The sequence below is a fragment of the Prionailurus bengalensis genome, chromosome C2, assembly GCF_016509475.1.
Source record: "Prionailurus bengalensis isolate Pbe53 chromosome C2, Fcat_Pben_1.1_paternal_pri, whole genome shotgun sequence".
In the NCBI taxonomy this organism is placed as follows: Eukaryota; Metazoa; Chordata; class Mammalia; order Carnivora; family Felidae; genus Prionailurus; species Prionailurus bengalensis.
Window position 1 is genome coordinate 529104 of NC_057350.1, and position 21055 is coordinate 550158.

The 21055-nt window shown below is 44.5% G+C and overlaps 1 protein-coding gene across 8 annotated transcripts in view; it reads left to right on the plus strand.

The window, feature by feature from the left end:
- Nucleotides 1-20610, plus strand: part of LOC122491066 (minichromosome maintenance complex component 3 associated protein) — a 56128-nt gene extending 35518 nt beyond the window's left edge. For 2 of the 8 annotated variants that reach the window (XM_043593359.1, XM_043593358.1), the window contains exons 19-29: nucleotides 490-558; nucleotides 640-774; nucleotides 3807-3960; nucleotides 10782-11052; nucleotides 11265-11362; nucleotides 12009-12399; nucleotides 13742-13999; nucleotides 14499-14628; nucleotides 16456-16662; nucleotides 19037-19187; nucleotides 20305-20610. In XM_043593359.1, coding sequence (XP_043449294.1) covers nucleotides 490-558; nucleotides 640-774; nucleotides 3807-3960; nucleotides 10782-11052; nucleotides 11265-11362; nucleotides 12009-12399; nucleotides 13742-13999; nucleotides 14499-14628; nucleotides 16456-16662; nucleotides 19037-19187; nucleotides 20305-20463 — 2023 coding nt within the window. In that variant the 3' untranslated portion in view covers nucleotides 20464-20610. Of the gene's footprint in view, nucleotides 1-489; nucleotides 559-639; nucleotides 775-3806; nucleotides 3961-10781; nucleotides 11053-11264; nucleotides 11363-12008; nucleotides 12400-13741; nucleotides 14000-14498; nucleotides 14629-16432; nucleotides 16663-19036; nucleotides 19188-20284 lie in introns of those variants that run through there. The other 6 variants (XM_043593365.1, XM_043593362.1, XM_043593364.1 and 3 more) reach the window with 4 other exon arrangements.
- Nucleotides 20611-21055: the final 445 nt, after the last annotated feature.

The window sequence follows — 21055 nt, forward strand, 5'->3', positions numbered from 1 at the left end:
GGGAAGGTGGAGAGAATCAGAGAACGTGAAAATAGATGCAGGATTATATTCTTGAAGGTCGTCTCTTCCTCTAGTTCTGGATGTATGACTTGTGCTACATGCTTTGATTTCACACTCCTTTTCCACTTAAAACACTCAGGGCCTGGTAATTGAATTTTACTTAGAATCACATCTTTGTCTTCTGGTCTTTCTGGATACATCTATCAATTTTCACTGGTGGAGTTTCTTCTGTCCCCATGACTGTTCTTGAGGGCAGGATTTTTGTCTGTTTACTACTCATCTCCCATGGGCTTGATATTTGTGGAATGAACAAGTTCTCCGACTGATCTGTTTATCAGAAAAAGTTTTCTTGGTCTCCTAACCATTCTCTATCAGGAGACACTATTAACCAGTTACTTTCCACTCAGAACATCAGTAAATATTCACCAAATTCCTTTCATGGGTACTGAGGTGGCCTCATGAAGGCACAGTGTCTTCCTTTCTTTGTAGGTTACGGTGGCTCAGGAACAAGACAGTGCACCAGATGAAGGTTCAGCACTTTCACAAGCAACTGCTGAGGTCTGTCATCCCCCTGCCATGTGTGCTTCTCCTGCCTGGGACTTGTGCACTGGCTTACCCTCTGTGCTCTGTTCCTTCCAGTGATGCAGCATGGACACCCCTGGACCTGCCATCCCTCGTGGCCAAGTACCTCCCTGGAAGGTGGGAGCGTGTGTTTTGGAAGCTGGTGCTGGTGTTGCCTGATGGAGAAGAGCAGTCCCCAGGGAGTCCTGGCAGGTCAGGAAGGGTTTCCCTCCCTGGGCTTTGAGGTTGAGAAAGTGGCTTCAGGAGGTGGAGTTTTATAGGAGGCTGGGAGGGACTCTGGCCCTTGTCGCACAGAGGAGTCCAAGCATGAATCTTGTGCCAACAGAGAGTGGGCAAAGCAGTAGAGTTTACTGAGAGAAGGCATAAAGCTCTCAAGAGTGAGAGGGGTCCCATCCCAACTGTTTTGCCACCAAGGATTTGTGTCCCTGACTTTTTATTGGGACCTTATCTGAAAGTTTGTGAGACTCCACTCCTGACACTGGCCCAGGCAGGTCTGGAATACGTTTATCCTTTTTTTTCCCAAAACCCCACCGCTACTTCAGCCTCCCACTTGTAGCTGCAGCCTGCCTCTCTGAGGGTCCCTGATCTAGCACTGCCTAATATTAGCCCTTTCCCTACTCAGAATGACTTCTCTTGAGAGCATGAGGTGTGAGGGACTTGCGTAGTCTGTTTTGTTTGTGATTTGAAGTTGACACTTTAGAATATTAAAATTTTTATCCTGTAAATTTGACAATAGTCTGTATCCAAAAACATTTAAGAGTTGATCCTTTTTTTTAAATTAAGTGATTTTTAAATTTACATCCAAGTTAGTTAGCATATAGTGTAACAATGATCTCAGGAGTAGATTCCAGTGATTCATCCCCTATGTATAACAGCCAGTGCTCATCCCAACAAGTGTCTTCCTTAATGTCCCTTACCCATTTAACCCATCCCCACTCCCACACCCCCTCTTTTTTTTTTTTATGTTTATTTATTTATTTTGAGAGAGAGAAAGTGAGTATAAACAGGGTAGGGGCAGAAGGAGAGAGACAGAGAGACAGAGAGACAGAGAGACAGAGAATCCCAAGCAGACTCTAAACTGCCAGCACAGAGCCTGATGAGGAGCTCGAACCCATGAACTGTGAGATATGACCTGAGCTGAAATCAAGAGTCGGATGCTTAAATGACTAAGCCCTCCAGGTGCCCCAAGAGTTGATCCTCTTTTAAAGTTATGGTGAGGTGTATTGATTAGAGCCCACATCATTTTAGACTCTTGGGGAAGACAGTTTGTAGTGTGTTTGCTATAGTTGCATTTTTAAAAAAAATTTTTTTTTTTTTAACGTTTATTTATTTTTAAGACAGAGAGAGACAGAGCATGAACAGGGGAGGGGCAGAGAGAGAGAGGGAGACACAGAATCTGAAACAGGCTCCAGGCTCTGAGCTGTCAGCACAGAGCCCGACACGGGGCTCGAACTCACAGACCGCGAGATCATGACCTGAGCCGAAGTCGGCCGCTTAACCGACTGAGCCACCCAGGCGCCCCTCATTTTTTTGTTTTTTTAAAGGAAAAAAACTTCTGGCATATTTTAACAGATTTCTAAGAAATTGACGTAGCATTACATGTATTTCCTACAACCAAACTGCTTCCAGAAATCATGTTTAAAGCAATTACAGAACATGTTTTCTTTTTTAGCAGCTTTATTGACATGAATTCACATATAAATTCCACCCATTTAAAGTTTTCATTTCATTGGTTTTTAGTATATTCACAGAGTTGTGCAACTATCTCCACCATCTAATTTCCAAAACAGTTTTTACCTACAGAGAAATCCCATATCCATTACCAGTTACTCATCATTCCTCCCTGTCTTCAGCTCCCAGAAACCACTAATCTGTGTCCTGCCTTCTATGTATTTTCCTATTCTAGACGTTTTGTATAAATGGAGTCTTACAATGTGTAGGCTTATGACTAGCACTTTTCACTCAGCCATCATGTTTTCTGGGTTTATTCATGTTATAGCAGACAGTACTTTTTTTGTGTGTGGCTGAATAGTATTCCATCGTATGAACAAAACACATATTATTTGTTCAGTTGATAGTATTTGGTTTGTTTCCATTCTTTGGTTATTACGAGTAACGCTATGAAACATCCATGTATAACAGTGTGTGTGGACAGATGTTTGCAGTTCTGTTATATACCTAGACGTGGAATTGCTACGTTGTGAGGTAACTTTATGTTAAGTCTTTGAGGAATTGCCAAACTTTTCCACAGTGGCTGCACCATTTACATTCCTGTTAGCATTGTTTGAGGGTATTAAGTTCTTTGAATACATTCCTTTTTAAGCAGTTACTCTTGGAAACTGCTTAACTAAGGAAAAAAAAAAGTCATAAAGATTATAAGACAACTGAGCAAAGAAGAGAGTTGTCTTATATTGAAAGTATTTAAATGGTGAGTCATTTCTTAGAGTAGCTGTCTTCTGGTTCACTAATAAGTTCACTTGGAAATATACATCACAGTAATTCTTTAGATCTCCAGCATGAATTTTTTTATTTAATGTTTATTATTTTTGAGAGAGAGCATACCCGCACACACAAGTGTACAGAAGCAGGCTCTGTACTGATAGCAGCAAACTGATATGGGGTTTGAACTCATGAACTTCGAGATCATGACCTGAGCAGAAGTTGGACACTCAAACTGACTGAGCCACCCAGGCGCCCCTGCGTGAAACTTAATTCTGTAAAACATTTTTATAGTTGACCCTTGAATAACATGGGGTTTAGAGATGTCAATTCCCCTGACACAGTCGAAAATCTGAGTATAACTTTTGACTCCCCCCAGAACTTAACTACTAATAGCTGCTGTTGACCAGAAACCTAACATAGTCAACATTGTGTATTTATTTGTATTTGTGTATATATGTATTTATCATATACTGTATTCTTACAATAAAGTTACAGAAAAGAAAATGTTATTAAGAAAATCATAAGGAAAATATACTTACAGTACTGTATTGTAAGAATGGATCAGGTTCATGAGTGCCCTCTCCTCTCGCCGCAGTAGATAGCCCAGGAGAGTTCCTTGGTCTAGTTTAAAATCACAGCCTGTTTTGTCCAGCTCAACTTTACAGTAAGAGTTGGTGTCTGTGATCCTACATCTGTGTGGTATTTCTTTTTCACTTTTCCTAAAAATCTTTATAGTTTAAATTTAGAATTCTTTTTCAAGTGTTATTTTCCTTTATTCACAGAATTTTAGCAAACTGGTTACAAGTCAAGTTCATGGGAGGTGATGGCTCAGTGGGCGACACAGGCACCATGGCTGGGGGAATTCAGACGCTTGCGCTGTTTCACGCTCTCAGCAGCAAAGGGGATCAGACAGTCGCTGTCAATGTGTGTATAAAGGTAGGTGAGAATCGTGTATTTACTTCTGTGATTTTCTTTTTTTTTAATTATTATTTTTGAGAGAGAGAGAGAGAGAGAGAGAGAGAGACAGGGAGACAGAGCATGAGTGGGGAAGGGGCAGAGAGAGGACGACACACAGAATCTGAAGTAGGCTCCAGGCTCTGAGCTGTCAGCACAGAGCCTGATGTGGGGCTCGAACTCACGGACCACGAGATCATGACCTGGGCTGAAGTTGAATGCTGAGCCACCCAGGCGCCCCTGTGATTTTCTTATTTCACTCACTCTTAGACATTATTGGAATCATGGAAGTGCGTTGAAGTGGTTTTGAAGAAGTGTGGGAGGCTCAGAAGCCCGTATCATGTCTGTTCCTCTTTGTGTCCCGTTGACATCCCATGGACGCCTACTTGGTGTGACATGCCAGGCTAGATTCTCAGGAGTGCTGTGAGCCTTAATCATCTCAGGTCAACAGACCTCTTTGAGAACTTGGTGAAAACTCAGAACCATCCCGACAAATGCATAGATGCACATAAGTCAGGAACCCTGAACTCCTCCTTCACGGGCCTCTGATAATTAATCTGAGAAGTGTAAGAGAGCATTTCGCAAAAATACAGTGCCTGTTATATGTCACATGGTTTGCCAACAGCTAACATCTTTGCTATAATGGCTTCCTGATACATCAGGTCTTACAAGAGAGTAATTAATGGTTTATTTTTTTTATTTTTTTTTTACATTTTTTTTTAACGTTTATTTATTTTTGAGACAGAGAGAGACAGAGCATGAACGGGGGAGGGTCAGAGAGAGAGGGAGACACAGAATCTGAAACAGGCTCCAGGCTCCGAGCTGTCAGCACAGAGCCCGACGTGGGGCTCGAACTCACGGACTGCGAGATCATGACCTGAGCTGAAGTCGGACCCTTAACCGACTGAGCCACCCAGGCGCCCCGTAATTAATGGTTTTTAATCCTATGCAGTTTTCACTAAACTTGGTCCCACCAATATATGTAAGTTCAGTATTGGGCATTTCAGGTCAGTTGGATTTGTTTTACATTCAACTTGTCCTAAGTTTTTGATCGTAAGTTCTAATTTTTGTTTTTTATAGGTGTTTGTTTAGTATAGATGTTAATTTTTTTTTTTAATTTTTCTTTATTCTTATTTAAGTAGAGTTGGTACACAATGTTATGTTAGTTTCAGGTGTACAATATAATGATTCCATAAATCTATACATTATGCTGTGCTCACCACAGTGTACCTACTATCTGTCATCATACAGTGCTATTACAATACTATTGACTATATTTCCTATGCTGTACCTTTTATTCTCTTAATTATTCATTCCATGGCTGGAAGCTCATACCTCCCACCCTCCTCCGATTTTGTCCAGCCCCCACTGCCTCCCTTGTGGGAACCATCGTCTGAGAGATTCTTATTTAACGAGAACCTATTTCCTCATTTGAATAAAGTCTACATAAATAAATTTTAGGTGTTAGCATATGTTCAGATAAACCCAGAAGTGTATTTTATTTGCTTGGAAAAGAACGATGCAGGGCAGAGAGTGTGGGCTTCCGTGTGGAGCAGACCTGGGGTTGTCAGCTGCTGCTCTGGCCAGCTTTTTGAGCCTAGGCGTGGTGCCCTCCATAATGTAGTCCTGACTCACTGCACCAGGGTCTCATGAGGGTTAGCCAGGTTGCATGCTCAGAGTGTTCAGTGAGAACCCGCTGTCTACCCTCTGCCCTGACCAGAGGGTTTACAGTGCCCAGGCCTCTCCTCTTCCTAAGAAGGTCACCTTTGTGGCATACCCTGCTCATCTGCGTGTGATACTGTAATCCACATTCCTTCTGTCCTTGGAGCCTCTTCAAATTGTAGTTTGGTTATACGGTTTTTATTTATTTTGTTCTTCCATTTTATGTTACTTATTTATTTTAATTTTTTTTTTTTTTAATTTAAGCAAACTCACAACCCCAAGATCAAGAGTCTCATGTTCTTCTGAGCCATTCAGGCACTTTTGTCTTTCTATTTTAATATTATTTATTTTATTTTCTAAAAGTAAAAGTAATACATGTATAAAACCTTAGAAATATAAGGAAGTACAGAGGAAGCATAAAGATGATAAGAGCCATTTATGCTCTTGCCATTCAGAGGTAACAGTAATGTCTTGGTTCATGTTCTTCCCTTTTTTCCTATGATCATAAAGTCAGACTTCACCTACTGGACAATTAGTTTGTTGTTGTTCTTGCCTTTATTCTTAAGTCTTTTAATCAAAGTAATATTTGCAGTACTTAAAGAGTCAGATATGGGGCGCCTGGGTGGCGCAGTCGGTTGGGCGTCCGACTTCAGCCAGGTCACGATCTCGCGGTCCGGGAGTTCGAGCCCCGCGTCAGGCTCTGGGCTGATGGCTCAGAGCCTGGAGCCTGTTTCCGATTCTGTGTCTTCCTCTCTCTCTGCCCCTCCCCCGTTCATGCTCTGTCTCTCTCTGTCCCAGAAATAAATAAACGTTGAAAAAAAAAATTAAAAAAAAAAAAAAAGAGTCAGATACATGTCATGATGCATAATGAGAGATAGCAGCCCCTGCCTCTCTCCTAGGGGTTGATTTCTGTTGTCTTCCCAAATCACATGCTTACACAGCTGTTTCTCAGTTTACCCACTTTAGATGTTCTCCACTGACTTCTCATTAAAATATATCTATTGTTGTATAACAAATTAACCCCAAACTTAGTTTAAAATAGTCAAGATTTGTTATCTCATAGTTTCTGTGGGTCAGAAGTCCAAGTGTGGTTTAATTGGGTCCTCTGGCTCAGGGTTTCTCACAAAGCGGAAATCAAGGTGTAAGCCAAAGCTCTGGTCTCATCCGAAAGCTTGACTGAAGGAAGAGCCACTTCCAAGCTCGCTCTTGTGGTTGTTGGCAGGATTTACTTCCTTACTGGCTGGGGCCAGGGCCTCTCCATGAGGCAGTGTGTAAGTTGGCAGCTGGCTGCCATCTGCTGGGCAGGACGACAGAGTCTCTCTGTAACCTAATCTTAAAAGTGATGTCACTTTTTCTGATTCTGTCTGTTAGAAGCACGTCATGGCAGGGGATTGTGCAAGGGCATGAGCACTAGGAGGTGGGATCATGGGGCTGTCTTCGTGGCTGCACCCCGTGCCAAGTGAGGAGTGAATTGGTACACTATGGTCCCACCCAGCCTTCCTTAATTTCCAAGGTGGCTACATCATCACTTTATCTTATCTCAGTGAGTGGGATCACATTTTGATGGCTGTGTGATTGCTGTTTGCCTCAGAACCAGCCAAGTGTTCTGTGACTATGTTTCTTAATTTCATTGCAAATTGTAGTTGCCTTCTTTTCTCACTTACATACTTTTCTCTGTATCTCTCATTAATTTTTACCCAAATGTGCCAGCAGGTGGGTTGTGTGCATCTTTTTTTTTTTTTTAATTTTTTTTCAACGTTTTTTATTTATTTTTAGGACAGAGAGAGACAGAGCATGAATGGGGGAGGGGCAGAGAGAGAGGGAGACACAGAATCGGAAACAGGCTCCAGGCTCTGAGCCATCAGCCCAGAGCCCGACACGGGGCTCGAACTCCCGGACCGCGAGATCGTGACCTGGCTGAAGTCGGACGCTTAACCGACTGCGCCACCCAGGCGCCCCGGTTGTGTGCATCTTAGTAGAGTTTCAGATGCTCTCTCACTTCACCTTATCCCTTTGAGAAAGTGCCATCCTCTTGCTCTCCTGTGGGCTGATAGTGTCCCAGGTTGTGGCTGCCACTCGATCTCCATTCCACTAGCATGGTCCTGCTCTTCCCCCTGCTAACCCTGTGATCTCAGGCAGGTTCCATGTGACTCTGTGCTGCCTGTGTAGGAGTGCTCTTATGATCCCTCTTTTATTAAAAAAAGAGATTTGATGCTCTTGTTTATTTGTATAATGATACCAACCGGCTCTCCTTTTCTGAGGAGCTTTCCTGATGTTCACTTTGTTCATTTCTTCCCCTTCCCCAATTTTTACTTTGTGCCTTTGTTTCAGTTTTTAAACAATCTCTGACTGGCTTGTACCTCTTGGAGAGAAAGCCTATCTCCTTCTTACATCATACTGCATTACCCATTCATTCAGGTATGCATTTCACAAGTATTTGTTGAGTGACTTCTCTGTCCCAAGTACTATTCCACATGCTGGGTTATAGCAGAGAACACATCAACACAAATCCCTCTTCTCAGGAGCTAATATCCTGGAGGGAGAAGGAAACTCGTGGGTAGAAAAATGTCAAGTGCCCGTCCTCCTGGTTTATAATCCAAATTATGGCAGTCCTTCTCCCCTTTCCCATTCTTGCTTGCTGATACTTATTTTATTTTATCTTATTTTATTTATATATTTATTTCATTATAACAAATGCATTCCTTAATCCCCATCCCCCGTTTTACCCATCTTCCCACCTGCCTCCCCTCTGGTGACCATCAGTTTGTTTCCTATAAAGAGTCTGTTTCTTGGTTTGCCTTTCTCTTTTTCTTCATTTGCTCTGTTTGTTTTGTTTAATAAATTACACATGAGTGAGATCTTACGATCCCTCTTTTACCAAAGAGGGAACTGAGGCTCCGAGAAGTTAAACAAAATAGCCCTAGGCCACACGGCTGCCACATGGTGGCACTGCACACAGGTGCCCTTGAGGATGGAGTGAGCTGTACGTGTAGAGTTCCTAGAACAGCGCCTGACTAACACAAGTGCTTACTTGGTCCTGCCGTTGACAGCAGCAGGGTGTGGGGTGTATCTTCCAGTTTCTTCCAAAGGAAGGATCTGTGGGAGCAGACGTTTTAGTCCTTGCCTCTTTGAAAATGTGTTTACCCTTGTATTTGCTTTGTGGTTCAGTGAGGTTTGTAGAAGTGTGGGTTGAAAGGTTTTTCCTTCCAGTTTTTCTCCCAAGGTCATCTGAAATCCAGAGTTGCTGTTGAGATGTCTGAGGTGATTCCTGTTCTTTTCTCTGTGGCCTGGTCTTGTTTCTCTCTGGAAGCCTGCTCTCTGACCCTGGGGTTCTGAAAATCCACTGGGGTATGCCTGGTGATGACTTCTTTTGCTCACTGTGCTGGGTTTGACGGGGTCCTTTCAGGCTGGAGAGTACTGTTTCACTTCTGGGATGTTTTTGCATCTCAGTGCTACCTATTTTCCTTCTTTTGTTTTTTGTTCTCTTGAATTCCTGCGACAGATGTTGGATCTTGTCAGTTAATTCTCTAAGCTTCTTATCCTTTCAATTCTATTTTCTGTTTTGTTTTTAAATATCATGCTCTGGGAGATTCATTGACTTTTTTTTTTTTTTTTTTAATGTTTATTTATTTATTTATTGGGAGCGGGCAGAGAGAGAGAATCCCAAGCAGGGTCTGTGCTATTAGCATGGAGCCTGATGTGGGGCTCAATCTCGTGAACTGTGAAATCATGACCTAAACTGAAATCAGGAGTCAGACACTTAACCAACAGCAACCCAGGTGCCCCAAATTGACTTTATATTCTATACATTCTACCAAATTTTTTATTCCATATGTATCATTCATTTTTTCTTACTGTTATTTGAATTTATCATATCATCTTGTGACTATTTTTAGATGCATCGTGAGAGGAAATTAGGATTTTTTTTTTTTTTAATTTTTTTTTTTTCAACGTTTATTTATTTTTGGGACAGAGAGAGACAGAGCATGAACGGGGGAGGGGCAGAGAGAGAGGGAACACAGAATCGGAAACAGGCTCCAGGCTCTGAGCCATCAGCCCAGAGCCCGATGCAGGGCTCGAACTCCTGGACCGCGAGATCGTGACCTGGCTGAAGTCGGACGCTTAACCGACTGCGCCACCCAGGCGCCCCGAAATTAGGATTTTTGAGGTGGGAGCTTCTTTATGTTCCATGCATGATTTGTTTCCTTTGGATTTCTCTTTTTTTATTATTCTGATCTCTCTCTTATGTTGGAGGCTCTCCTTGGACACCTTATCTGAGGCTGCCCATACCTGAGTGAGGCCCTAAAAGGCTGTCCATAAGCTCTGTGTTTGAGGTGGGGTAGCAGGTAGCTGAACAGCAAGCGTACAGTTTTTAGGGGGACTCCCAAGTGTCAGGATCTGCATGTTGTTTTCTTGGACTGTTTGGTTTCTTTGGGAAGGATTCGTCTTATCCTCTTGGCCAGCTGCTGATGGTCTTGGGACAGGTGGGGAGTGGCCAGTGCTCTGTCCCCTCCACTATGCTTGCATCATTTCAGGATAGGATGTCTGCCCAGGGGGCAGATTGCACTTAAAGGCCACCTGCAGGTGGGTGGATGACCTATAGGGCCACTGCGGTGGGTGTGACTTACCTGTGTGGTCCTGAACCTCACCTCTGGCTCTTGGTGCCGCTGGATCTGGGTGCTCAGGGCTTTTGCAGGCTCAGTCAGCCTGGTTCCTTCCATACCTCCATCTGTAACTCTTTAGGTCTGGCTTCTTCTGCTTCCTTAATCTTAACAGTGATTGCTCCCATGTCTGTGATGCTCTCATGAAACTGGTCAGAATCCCTTGTCTGCTATTGGTTTACCTTTACTCCCTTCTGTTGTTATGGGCTTTACCTGTTTGGGTTCTTTTGGGCGGGGGGGGGGGGTGCTTACCTGTTTTTATACCTGTTTAAGGGTAATTGTTAAGATTAAAGTAACATCTTCAAACACACTTCTAGCTAGAGGCTGAATTATTATCTGTTGACTTGGCTGTTTCTTGAACTAATCTACAGCCTCATGGAGGAGGGCAGCCCAGAGAGCAGTGAGCATTTGGTCGCGCTTATTCTGGGGCTCACATTCACTGCTGATTTGTCCCCTGGTGTGTCCCTCCTGATGGTCTAGATGTTGTTCCAGGTGGCTCACGGTGCTCTCAGCGACTGCGCCCTTGATGCTGTGGAGACGCAGAAGGAGCTCCTGGGAGCCAGTGGGCTCATGCTGCTGCTTCCCCCCAAAGTGGAGAGTGAGGACATGGCGGAGGAGGACGTGTACTGGCTGTCTGCGTTGCTACAGCTCAAGCAGCTCCTGCAGGCCAAGCCCTTCCAGCCTGCACTTCCACTTGTGGTCCTTGTACCTAGCCCAGGAGGGGATGTCATGGAGAAGGAAGTGGAAGATGGTTTGTGAAGGCAATTTCGTTTATGAACCAGCATGTTTAAAAATGGGTCAAGCCCCTGGTTTGAGGACGTGCTGGCAGTGTGGTGTGTGTAGGGAGTCGAGGGACAGCAGTGACTGGGAGCAGGGATGGGCGGGGTCAGTGCAGTGAGATGTGTTAGCTTGTCTGCACGCTGAGAGCATAAGACAGGTAACCTCTGTCTGTTTCTCTCAAAGGTCTGATGCTACAGGATTTGGTTTCAGCTAAGCTGATTTCAGATTATACCGTTATTGAGATTCCTGATTCCATTAATGACTTACAAGGCACAACTAAGGTGAGAAGTCTTCATCATTTTTAAAGGTCTGATAAGACATTTCAATTTTCCCCTTTTGTTCTGTCTTAAATGTAGTATATGTTACTGCTTGGATTTTTAACATTATATTTTGACAACTTAAGAAAATGTAAGCAGAAATCAAAATAAAAGACAAAATTTGCCTACAGTCTTGCTCTCTGAAACATATTAAATTGTTCATGTAAATTTGTTGTAATAGTTACATTTTGGGAAAGAAGTGCCTGGAATTACAATGAAAGTAACTGCGGGAAGCTAGAGGGTGTGAGAGTATGTGGGTGTGCAGCAAGGTGCTGGGCCTCCTAAGCATGGGGGGACCTGGCTTCCCTTTCTGTGCGTGGTGAAGGTGGTGTGCAGGGCTGGGTTACCTTGGGCCTGAGCCCTTCCAGGGTGACCCTGCAGGCTTTACTCCTCAGGATAAGATGGAACCTGGAGCCCCTCTCTGGGAGGCACAGGGGGCGGAACTCTAGTGCTGTGGAAGCTTCTGCCCACTTCCCAGTGTGGTTGAGAAGCTGGTGCTCCCTGTGGCACCTGCTGTGACAGCTGTGGGAGAGGTACTTTCGGGAAGCTCTTTCTGAAAAACAGGATGAACTGTTTAACCAAGTCTCTCCTGAATGTTTTTGCATCTCAGGTTTCACGGGCTGTGCAGTGGCTGGTCTCCCACTGCCCCTGTTCCCTTGACCTTTGCTGCCAGACCCTCATTCAGTACGTGGAAGATGGGGTTGGCCGTGAGTTTAGCGGCCGGTTTTTCCATGACAGAAGAGAGAGGCGGCAGGGCGGCCTGGTCTCACAGGAGCCTGGAGCCATCATTGAGCTGTTCAACAGTGTGCTGCACTTCCTGGCCTCCCTGGTGTCATCTGAACAGCTGTGCGACCTGTCCTGGCCTGTCACTGAGTTTGCCGAAGTAGGGGGCAGCCGGCTGCTTCCTCACCTTCACTGGAATGCCCCGGAGCACTTGGCCTGGTTAAGGCAGGCTGTGCTTGGCTTCCAGCTTCCACAGATGGACCTTCCACCCCCGGGGGGTACGTGCTCTTGCCAAGGGGTCCTGGCTGGGGAGGAATGTGGGACAGCTAAGTCTCCTGTTTTCTGTTCTTACTATAGTGATAATCTGGCAGGTATTGGGCGCTGATGTGAAATTTGTATGTCCTCATCCACTGTGCGCCCCCTGCTCCCACACTGTACCCATTCACACCTGCCTTTGGGTTTAGGAGTCAGATTTGGGGCTATTTGTGGGGGGCTGTGGGCCCTTCATCACTGATAGAGCAGCCTGTGGGTGTCCGCACAGCCCAGGAAAGAACGTGGTAAGTGGTGTTGGCCTGAACACGTAGCCCAAGGCCCACGGTTTCTGAATTGACAGCAGGTTCTATCCTGCCTTTGCCATAGGGTGTGGGGGCAAAGAGCGTGGGGACCAGGCAGCCCTGCCCACATTGCTGGCTCCGCTGGGGCCATGACACTCTGTTACTTTAACACCAGTGTTCCTTCTTTGTCGAAGAAACCTCTGTTCTGTGACTCTGGTTGTGCCCAGGTGAGGCTGTTGTGATGCAGACTCTATAGGTCCCCTGGGCTGGGCAAGGAGGCTGTCCCTTCCTTTGCTCACACTGTTAGGAGGGAATGAGGCTGTTTGCTACTTATGCAGTACAATACATGGCCTTGGCACGGCCACTCTCCTTTGGGCCTTTGAACAGAGGCCTCAGGTACCCTTGTAAACTTTGGGTTGTGGGGGTGCCTGGGTGGCTCAGTTAGTTAAGCATCCGACTTTGGCTCAGGTCATGATCTTACTGTTCGTGAGTTTGAGCTCCACATTGGGCTCTGTGCTGACAGGTCAGAGCCTGGAGCCTGCTTCGGATTCTGTGTCTCCGTCTCTCTCTGCTCCTCCCCCCACTCATGCTCTGTCTCTCAAAAATAAACATTAAAAAAAATTTTTTTTTAATGGGGTGTGGTCTTCAGTAGGTCTCATAGATGCTCGTTATTGAAGAAACCCAAACGGAAGCAAACCACACGACGTAAATAGGAGCTAGGGCAAGGTTCCCCAAAAGAAGCCCAGACTTCCGGTACCAGAGTCCCCTGGGTGCTTTTTACAATACAGATTTCTGGTGTAACCACAGTCCTGTATAATCAGAGCCTCTAGGTTGGACTCTGTTGTTTATTTTGTCCAGGGTGACTGTTTGCATCTCTTAACGGGACGTGGGGAGGGAGATGCTCTTTGTTCAACAGCTGTGGTTCTATTGTATTCAAATTTGAAAGCAAACTTCTTAAATACACAGTTGCCTTTTCCTAAGAAAATGTGGAGTGAAGACATTTTGTGTAGTGTCCACCTGTATACTCTGGCCAAATCTTGTAACTAAGGAGGTGTTTTCTCTCCAGCGCCCTGGCTCCCCGTATGCTCCATGGTGGTCCAGTATGCCTCCCAGATCCCCAGCTCTTGCCAGACTCGGCCTGTCCTCCAGTCCCAGGTGGAAAACCTGCTCCGCAGAACCTACCGCAGGTGGAAGAGCAAGAGCCATTCGCTGGGCCAGGGGGCAGGGCCCTCGGTTGCCGAGATCCCATGGGATGACGTAATTGCCTTGTGCATCAACCACAAGCTGAGGGACTGGACACCCCCTAGGCTTCCTATCACATCAGGTAATTAGTGCTCGGTGCTGTGGGGTCACATCAGGAGGACTACTTGGTCCAGTTTCAGCAAAGAAAGATGTTTACTTTGATGTTTCTTTTTCTGTGGGTCGCTGCCCTTCCTTTCTATAGGACTCCCCTTTAAGCCAGTGACTTCCAGTGGCTTAAGCCAGTGGCTTAAGCCAGTGACTGTTAACATTGGGAGGAGCTAGGAGTATTCCAGGGGAGCCTGGAACCATCTCCCCGAAATGGGCCCCTAGGCTGGCTCTAAGTTAGATTTCGGTAGCTCTGAGTAGTTGTACTGGTCATGCCACAGTCTGGACCTGAGCCTGTCTGAACCTTAAATGACCCATGGATGGTGAGGCATGTTTCGTCAAGCATGGGAGTCAAGTGCATGGCTTTAGTTAGTAGGGCTTGTTCTTAAATCGGTGTATAAGCAAACTTCAAGTGGTTACCTGTTGCTTGTTGCTCTTTTGATACTCTTTTCTCATTTGTTTTTGTATTTTTTCAGAGGCTCTGAGTGAAGATGGTCAGATATGTGTATATTTTTTTAAAAACCACTTGAAAGCATATGATGTTCCTTTGTCATGGGAACAAGCCAGAATGCAGACACAGAAGGAGCTACATCTGAGTCATGGGCGGTGAGATCTGTGTGTATTGTGTGTTTCTGTCCTGACAGCCAGCAGAGCAAACTGTATTATTCTCCTCCAGAGTACAGAGACAGAACATTAATGTTCTACACACAGAATCCAGCCCACTGTGGTTAGATTTAGACAAATACCTCAGGAACAGATTATTCTTATGCAAGCATCTCATTTATCAGACAAACCTGACCCTGAAATCATAACATAGCCAGGAGAATCTAGACAAAAGAAAGTAGACATTTCATCTCATTACAAACCTAGTTCAAAAGTACTGAATAAAATGTGTTAGCACATACAATTTTCCAGTACATAAAAAAGTTCACAAGTAGGCTTTATCCCAGGATAAACAATGTCAACAACAGAAATCTCTTGTAATTTGCTGTCATAGAAAAATAGTGATCATTTCAGTAGGTATTTAAGTTCTTTTATTAAAATCTGTACCCTCCAAACCCAATTTATACTCATTCTTGATAAAATTTCTTATCAAACTTGGGTAAAAAAAACTCCTTACCTTCATAAGGCATTTCACCATAAAACTACCAAAAAAAAAAAAAAATCCTTCTTGCTAAGACATTAGAAATATGAATGTCAGAACAGCCTGAGCTGCCTGATTTCACTTGTTCACTGCTGTCCTGGGAATGCTGCCCCGATGCAGGGACACAGATAAGATGGTGTAAATACCAAAAAGGAGGAGTAACTGTCGTTTTTAGACAGTTAAATTGTCACTTCAAGAAAATCAACAGTTACATCCATAGAACTATTTGGAGTTCAGCCAGGTGATCAGACAGATGGACTTACAATGTACAAAAATTCTCATTCACAGCAGCAACTAACCCTTAACATATGGACGTATACTGATCCAGGAAAGGAACTAAACCCTTGTGCAGGGAACTCTCAGGGACTTGAAGGTGTGAAGAAAACCTGAATGAATGAGAGGTCAGCTAGCTTTGTTGATGGGAAGATGGAGTGCTGTAAAGATGTCAGTTCTTAAACTGTAAAGTCAGGGCTTTTCTAATCAAAAACCCAAAAGAGGAATTTTCCCCCTGGTCTTGACAAGTTAATTCTAAAATATATTAGGATGAGAAAATATGTAGCAATTACTGAGAAAATTTTGAATAAGAATAACAAGGAGGTGGGGTGCCTGGTGGCTTAGTTGGGCAAGCACCCAACTTTTGATTTTGGCTTAGGTCATGATCTCACAGTTTGGTTCGTGGGATCCAGTCCTGGTTCCCTGCTCGGGATTCTTTCTCTCCCTCTCTCTTTGCCCCTCCCCCTAGAAACAAATAAACATTGTAAATAAATAAATAACAAGGAGGAACTGCTGTGCCTCATATCAGAACATATAGTAAAGTTACAACAAATAGATGAGAATAGGAAGTCCAGAAACAAATCATATGGGACAAAGTACCATGCGAAACCAGTGAGGACAGACGTTGGCATCTATTTAGAAAAAATAAAATAGTAGACCCCCTTTCTCCCTCTGTTTGTGAATATTACTTACACAGGGATTTAAGAGCTAAATGTAAAAATACGAACCTTACCAATATTAGGGTAAAATAGAACCTTGTTGATAACCTTGGGATGGGAAACCAAACTCTGAGTAGAGAAGCTCCAAGCACCCAGCTGCCCAGGAGAGAAGGTAAGCCTTTCCTGTAAGGCAGAGGTTGCCCTTCCTTCCTTTGTGCCCAAGCCTGACCCTGAGGGAAGCAGGAGTAGGCAAGGGTAGGTCTGGGGCTCTGTGTCTACATGCACACTCTACCTGCTGCTGGAGGAACCTTTCTTCCTCCTTCCTGACCATAAGCATTTCAAAATATGTACTTACAGTTTGGGGATAAAGTCTTTGCATCCGTCTGCAAACAAGTTTCCTGCTCCGATACTGCACATGCACTGGAAAGGGAAGAGGAATGTAGAGCATGGCCCAGAGGGGCGGGCTCCCAGCACCCAGGATCTGATGCGTGGAGCCTCTGCCCAGGAGCTCCTGGCCCAGTGTCTGTCCCGGAGTCTGCTGCTGGAGAAAGAGGAGAGCAAGAGGTGAAGTCTATTCCCTTAGGTTTATTGTGTCCGTTAGGCCCCTTCATGCTGGATTAGCAAGGATCACAGTGACGTGACTGTTTAAAAAAGAAGGCAAGTCAGATGTGTGAAGTATAAGCTCTTTGAAGGCAGAGGCAGTGCCCTAGATAGTAGGTCTTAAACTGTTTGAAATCAGTTTCATTTACTGTTTATTACTGAGAGTGGTAAGTTTTCTGGTGGGAGAGAAAGCATGGCTGGCTGATGGAGTCTCTTCAGTGGATAGTGAGTGCTGAATGTGTGGCTGCCACCGGCTCTCTGCCCTTGGCAAGCCTGAGGGTGCCAGTGCGTCGTCCCACACCGTAGACACTCCTCTGCATCTCCCACCACCCTTCTTAATGGTTTTACTGAGAAAGAGAACCAGGAAGAAGGCAGTTTACAAGGTGGCCTGTACCCCATCCCCTCACCCCCAGCAGCCTCCCTGGGTCCAGCTTATCACCAAAGGCAGCCCCTCCCCTTGGCTGGGATCCGATCTCCCACCCACTCAGGACACTCACGTGAGCTTCTCTGTTATGTCCCCTTCCTCCCAGCACCCTAGAACAGGGAACCATGCCTGAGCCATGCTCCTTTGATCGTAAACTCTTCAAACAGTGTGATCCTCCCTTCTGTCCTCCCAGTCTCTCCTGAGCCCGTCCCTGCCCCCATGTCTGCTCTGGTAAGAGTCACAAGCAGCTTGCTGAACTGACCATGAGCCCCCGTCTCCAGCAGCGTTCCACACCTTTGTTCTCTCCCTCCTACCTCGCAGGAGACCTCGTCCCTTTCCTGCCCAGCTGGTAACTCCCCCTAGGGCTCTCCAGGTTCTTCTTCATCCCCCCACCCCCTCACCTAGCCTCTGTGCTGTTTGCACCCCCACTCCCCAGTGATAATCTCCAATTTCAAATAACGTCAATATTCTGACAACTCTATATCTAAAAACCCTGAGTTCTCTGAAATCCAGATTTGAATATGCAACGGCTTCCTTAAAATCTTCATTAGTCATTTATAGGATGCCTGATAGCCATCTCAAAGCTAACATCCCAAATCTAATTCCAGGTTTTCCCCCATTTGAGATGGTCTTCCCAGTTGATGAGATTTTCTCCCCCAGTGCTTTGGAATTATTCTTCCACATCCAGTTCATCCATAAATCCTATTGTCTCTATCAAAAATGTATTCAGAATTGGACCATATGTTGCAGTGGGCTGTGGTCTAGTCTTGGCAGACCCAGTGTGAACCTTTCGTGTGAAGCAGAGGTCATGTTTTCCTTTGCTCACAACCTTCCAATGACTTCCTCTCCAATGAAAGGCAGAATCCTTATGAGGTGGGCAGGGCCTATGTGATCTGCCTCCCATTTCCTTTCTGACCTCTGCTCCTTCAACCTGTGAGGTAGCACACAGCCAAGCCTTTGTGCCTGCTGTTTCTTTTGCCTGGAACTCTTCAGCCACCTCCAGATATCCCTGTGGCTCACATTGCACTCATGTCTGGTCTCTGCTCAAATGTCTGCTTCTCAGTGAGGTCCTCCTTGCCTGTCCCCCAAACCCTTCCTGTCTTCATGTCTCTGCTTTGTCTTTCTCACCTTCAGACTGCATTTCCCTTTTCTTTTGTTCTTTGTCTATCTCCCCTCACTAAACTATAAGCCGCTTACAGCCGGGCCTTGTCTCTTTTCTTTCAGTGCTGTATCCGTACCTCGAATGGTGCGTAGTGTTTGGTGGGGGCTTGTTGGAAGAGTGAATGAATGTGTCATGATTTTCAAAGTAGACTTTCATAGGTGTGTATCATTTAAGCAGTTGGATCAGATTGTTTTTCTTGAAAAGATCAGTGAAAAAAGTGGATGGAGTGAACATCTTACAAGTGTGTTAGGTGGTGGTGGGATATTATTTTGAGTTAGTTTTAAACTATAAGCAGCAATCCACACATCTGGATAATCCATCAAGAGATAAGAATTAATTATAAATACCAAAATAAGCCAGAGAAAATAAACCAAATGGGAGAATTATGAGTAATGTTAAGTAACATGCAAAAGCAGTTGTTTGGATAAATGTGACCTTTTCTGTTAAATATAAATTGGACTTACAAATTAAAGAGAAGATTAAAAATTTTTAGGAGAGTGGTTCTGCTTCTCATAACTGTTCTACCCTTAGTAAAAAGCAAAGCTTTAAAAGGTTAAAAGTAGGGGTGCCTGGTTGGCTCAGTTGGTGGAACAAGTGACTCTTGATTCTCGGGGTTGTAAGTTTGAGTCCCATGTTGGATATAGAGACTACTAAAAAAATAAAATCTTAAAATTTTTTTTTAATTAAAAATATTTATAGGAGAAAAATGAATGATAGTTAAACGTTTTATTCCTCATTCTCAAATGCTTTAGGTTTGAAGATCAGCTTCAGCAGTGGTTGTCTGCAGACGCAGGAGTGTTTACAGATTCAACATCCCTTCCCCTCTACCTTCCTCAGACCCTGGTGTCTCTGCCTCAGACTATTGAACCTGTGATGAAGACAGTGACCACTACCAGCCCTCAGGTGGGAGGAGCGTACATTTGGCATTTGAATTAGAATTGAAGACAGAGAATGGCGGGGAAAAATAACCGCTCATCATATGGTATTGTGATGACCAATAAATTATTAGCTTAAATTAGATCTTTTCTTAATCTGTCAGTGTTATAGAGGCCCAACTAATTCTGAGTTTCTATGTGTGAAATGAAGGGGGAGTGGAATTAAAACATGCTTACAAATTGAACAAAACCCATAACCGTGTTCTGACACGCAGTGAGGGCATTGAGGAGAATAACAAAGGTGATGACGGTGGCTTCTGTCTGTGCACATGATGTCCAAGCCTTGGCATCACCCCAGTCTTCCTCTGCGGGGTTAACTTTCCCTGAGGAAAATTAATGAACGAGGAAGGTAAGATCACAGACGTCAGGGGCTCACCCAGGAGTGTGGCTGAGCTGCTTTTCAGAGCCAGACCTGATTGGCTCCGAAGCTCAAGGTCTTTCTACCTCATGATCCTCTTTCAGTGGTAACAGAAGCAAAAACAGAGTTTTCATCATAGATTATAATGCTGGACATTTAAAAAGTATGCTCCTGGACTGGTTTTAGGAAGCCCTTCAATAGGGAAGAAAAGCAAATTAAGAAGGCATACTCTTTCCATTCATCAGTTTGGCAGGTACCTTAAGAATGTTTGTACGTTTTGACTTAACAGTTCTGCCCTAAAGAAACTACCATATATAACAAAAATTGATGGGTTTTTGTTGTTGTTGTTCACCTGTAGTATTAATCATACTGCATAAAAAAATGGAAACTAAATATCCAAAGATGGGAGTCAGGTTAAACAATTACAGGACATATGATGGAATAGCTCATAGCCCTTGACAATTATATTTTATAAAAATGACTGACACTGGAAGTGGATGATACAATGAAGAGAAACATTCTATGTGCAGGTGATACCAGCTGTATATGTATGTGCTGAAAGAGGCTGGAAGGATGTATATGATAGATGCCAAGAAACGGGTTTGTTGAGCCCAGCAGGCCACAGATGAAGTTTCTAACATGAATCAGATATACTGCCTTCAAAGAGAATATATTTGGGTTTATGGATCTCCCCAAACTATTTTTAGGTTCTTTTTTATTTAAATAGAATGAAAGGCCAAGGGAGCAACTGCAGTTGTCAGAGGCAACAGGCACATCTGTGACTGAACGGCTCAAGCACCTGGAAAGGCTGATGCAGAGTTCAAGGGAGGAGGAAGTTGCCTCTGAGCTCCATCTCTCTGCACTGCTGGACATGGTGGACATTTGAGCTACGGGACCTGAGAGAGTGAGAGTCTCCCGAAGATTTTTGCTTTTACTCGAAATAATGTTCTTCTCAGATGTTTGATGCACTGTTGGAAATGTGATTATTAATCATGCAAATAAACCATTTGAGTGTCTAATGAGGCCATCCCAAGTTTTCAGAATGAAAGGCTCTTTTCTCCTGTGCAGTGTCTTTGATATTCTTACGTTTCATCTCCTCACATTGTCACTCACCAACATAGGCTGTGAGGGAGTTTGCAGCTTACATTTCTGTGTGCATCATTCGTTTCTAAGTTGCAATCACTGATGTGTCAGACATCAGTAACACAGGGACGAACAAGACACAGGAACCCTGCTCACCAGGCCCACCTAGCTCACATCCAAGAGAGCCAATGTTATATGTACATAGCAATCTGAAGGTGTGTGCAGGGCATATCCCTGCCCTGGAAGCAGAGGGGAGACCAGAGGATTATGTGGAGAAGACAATTCCGGGAGGGGAGTGCAGGGTGGAACTGGGCAGAATGTGACGTAGCTGAGAGGTTATGGCAGCTGGAGGTGTCAGTGTGGTAGTACTGCCAAGTGAGGGGGGATAGGCCAGA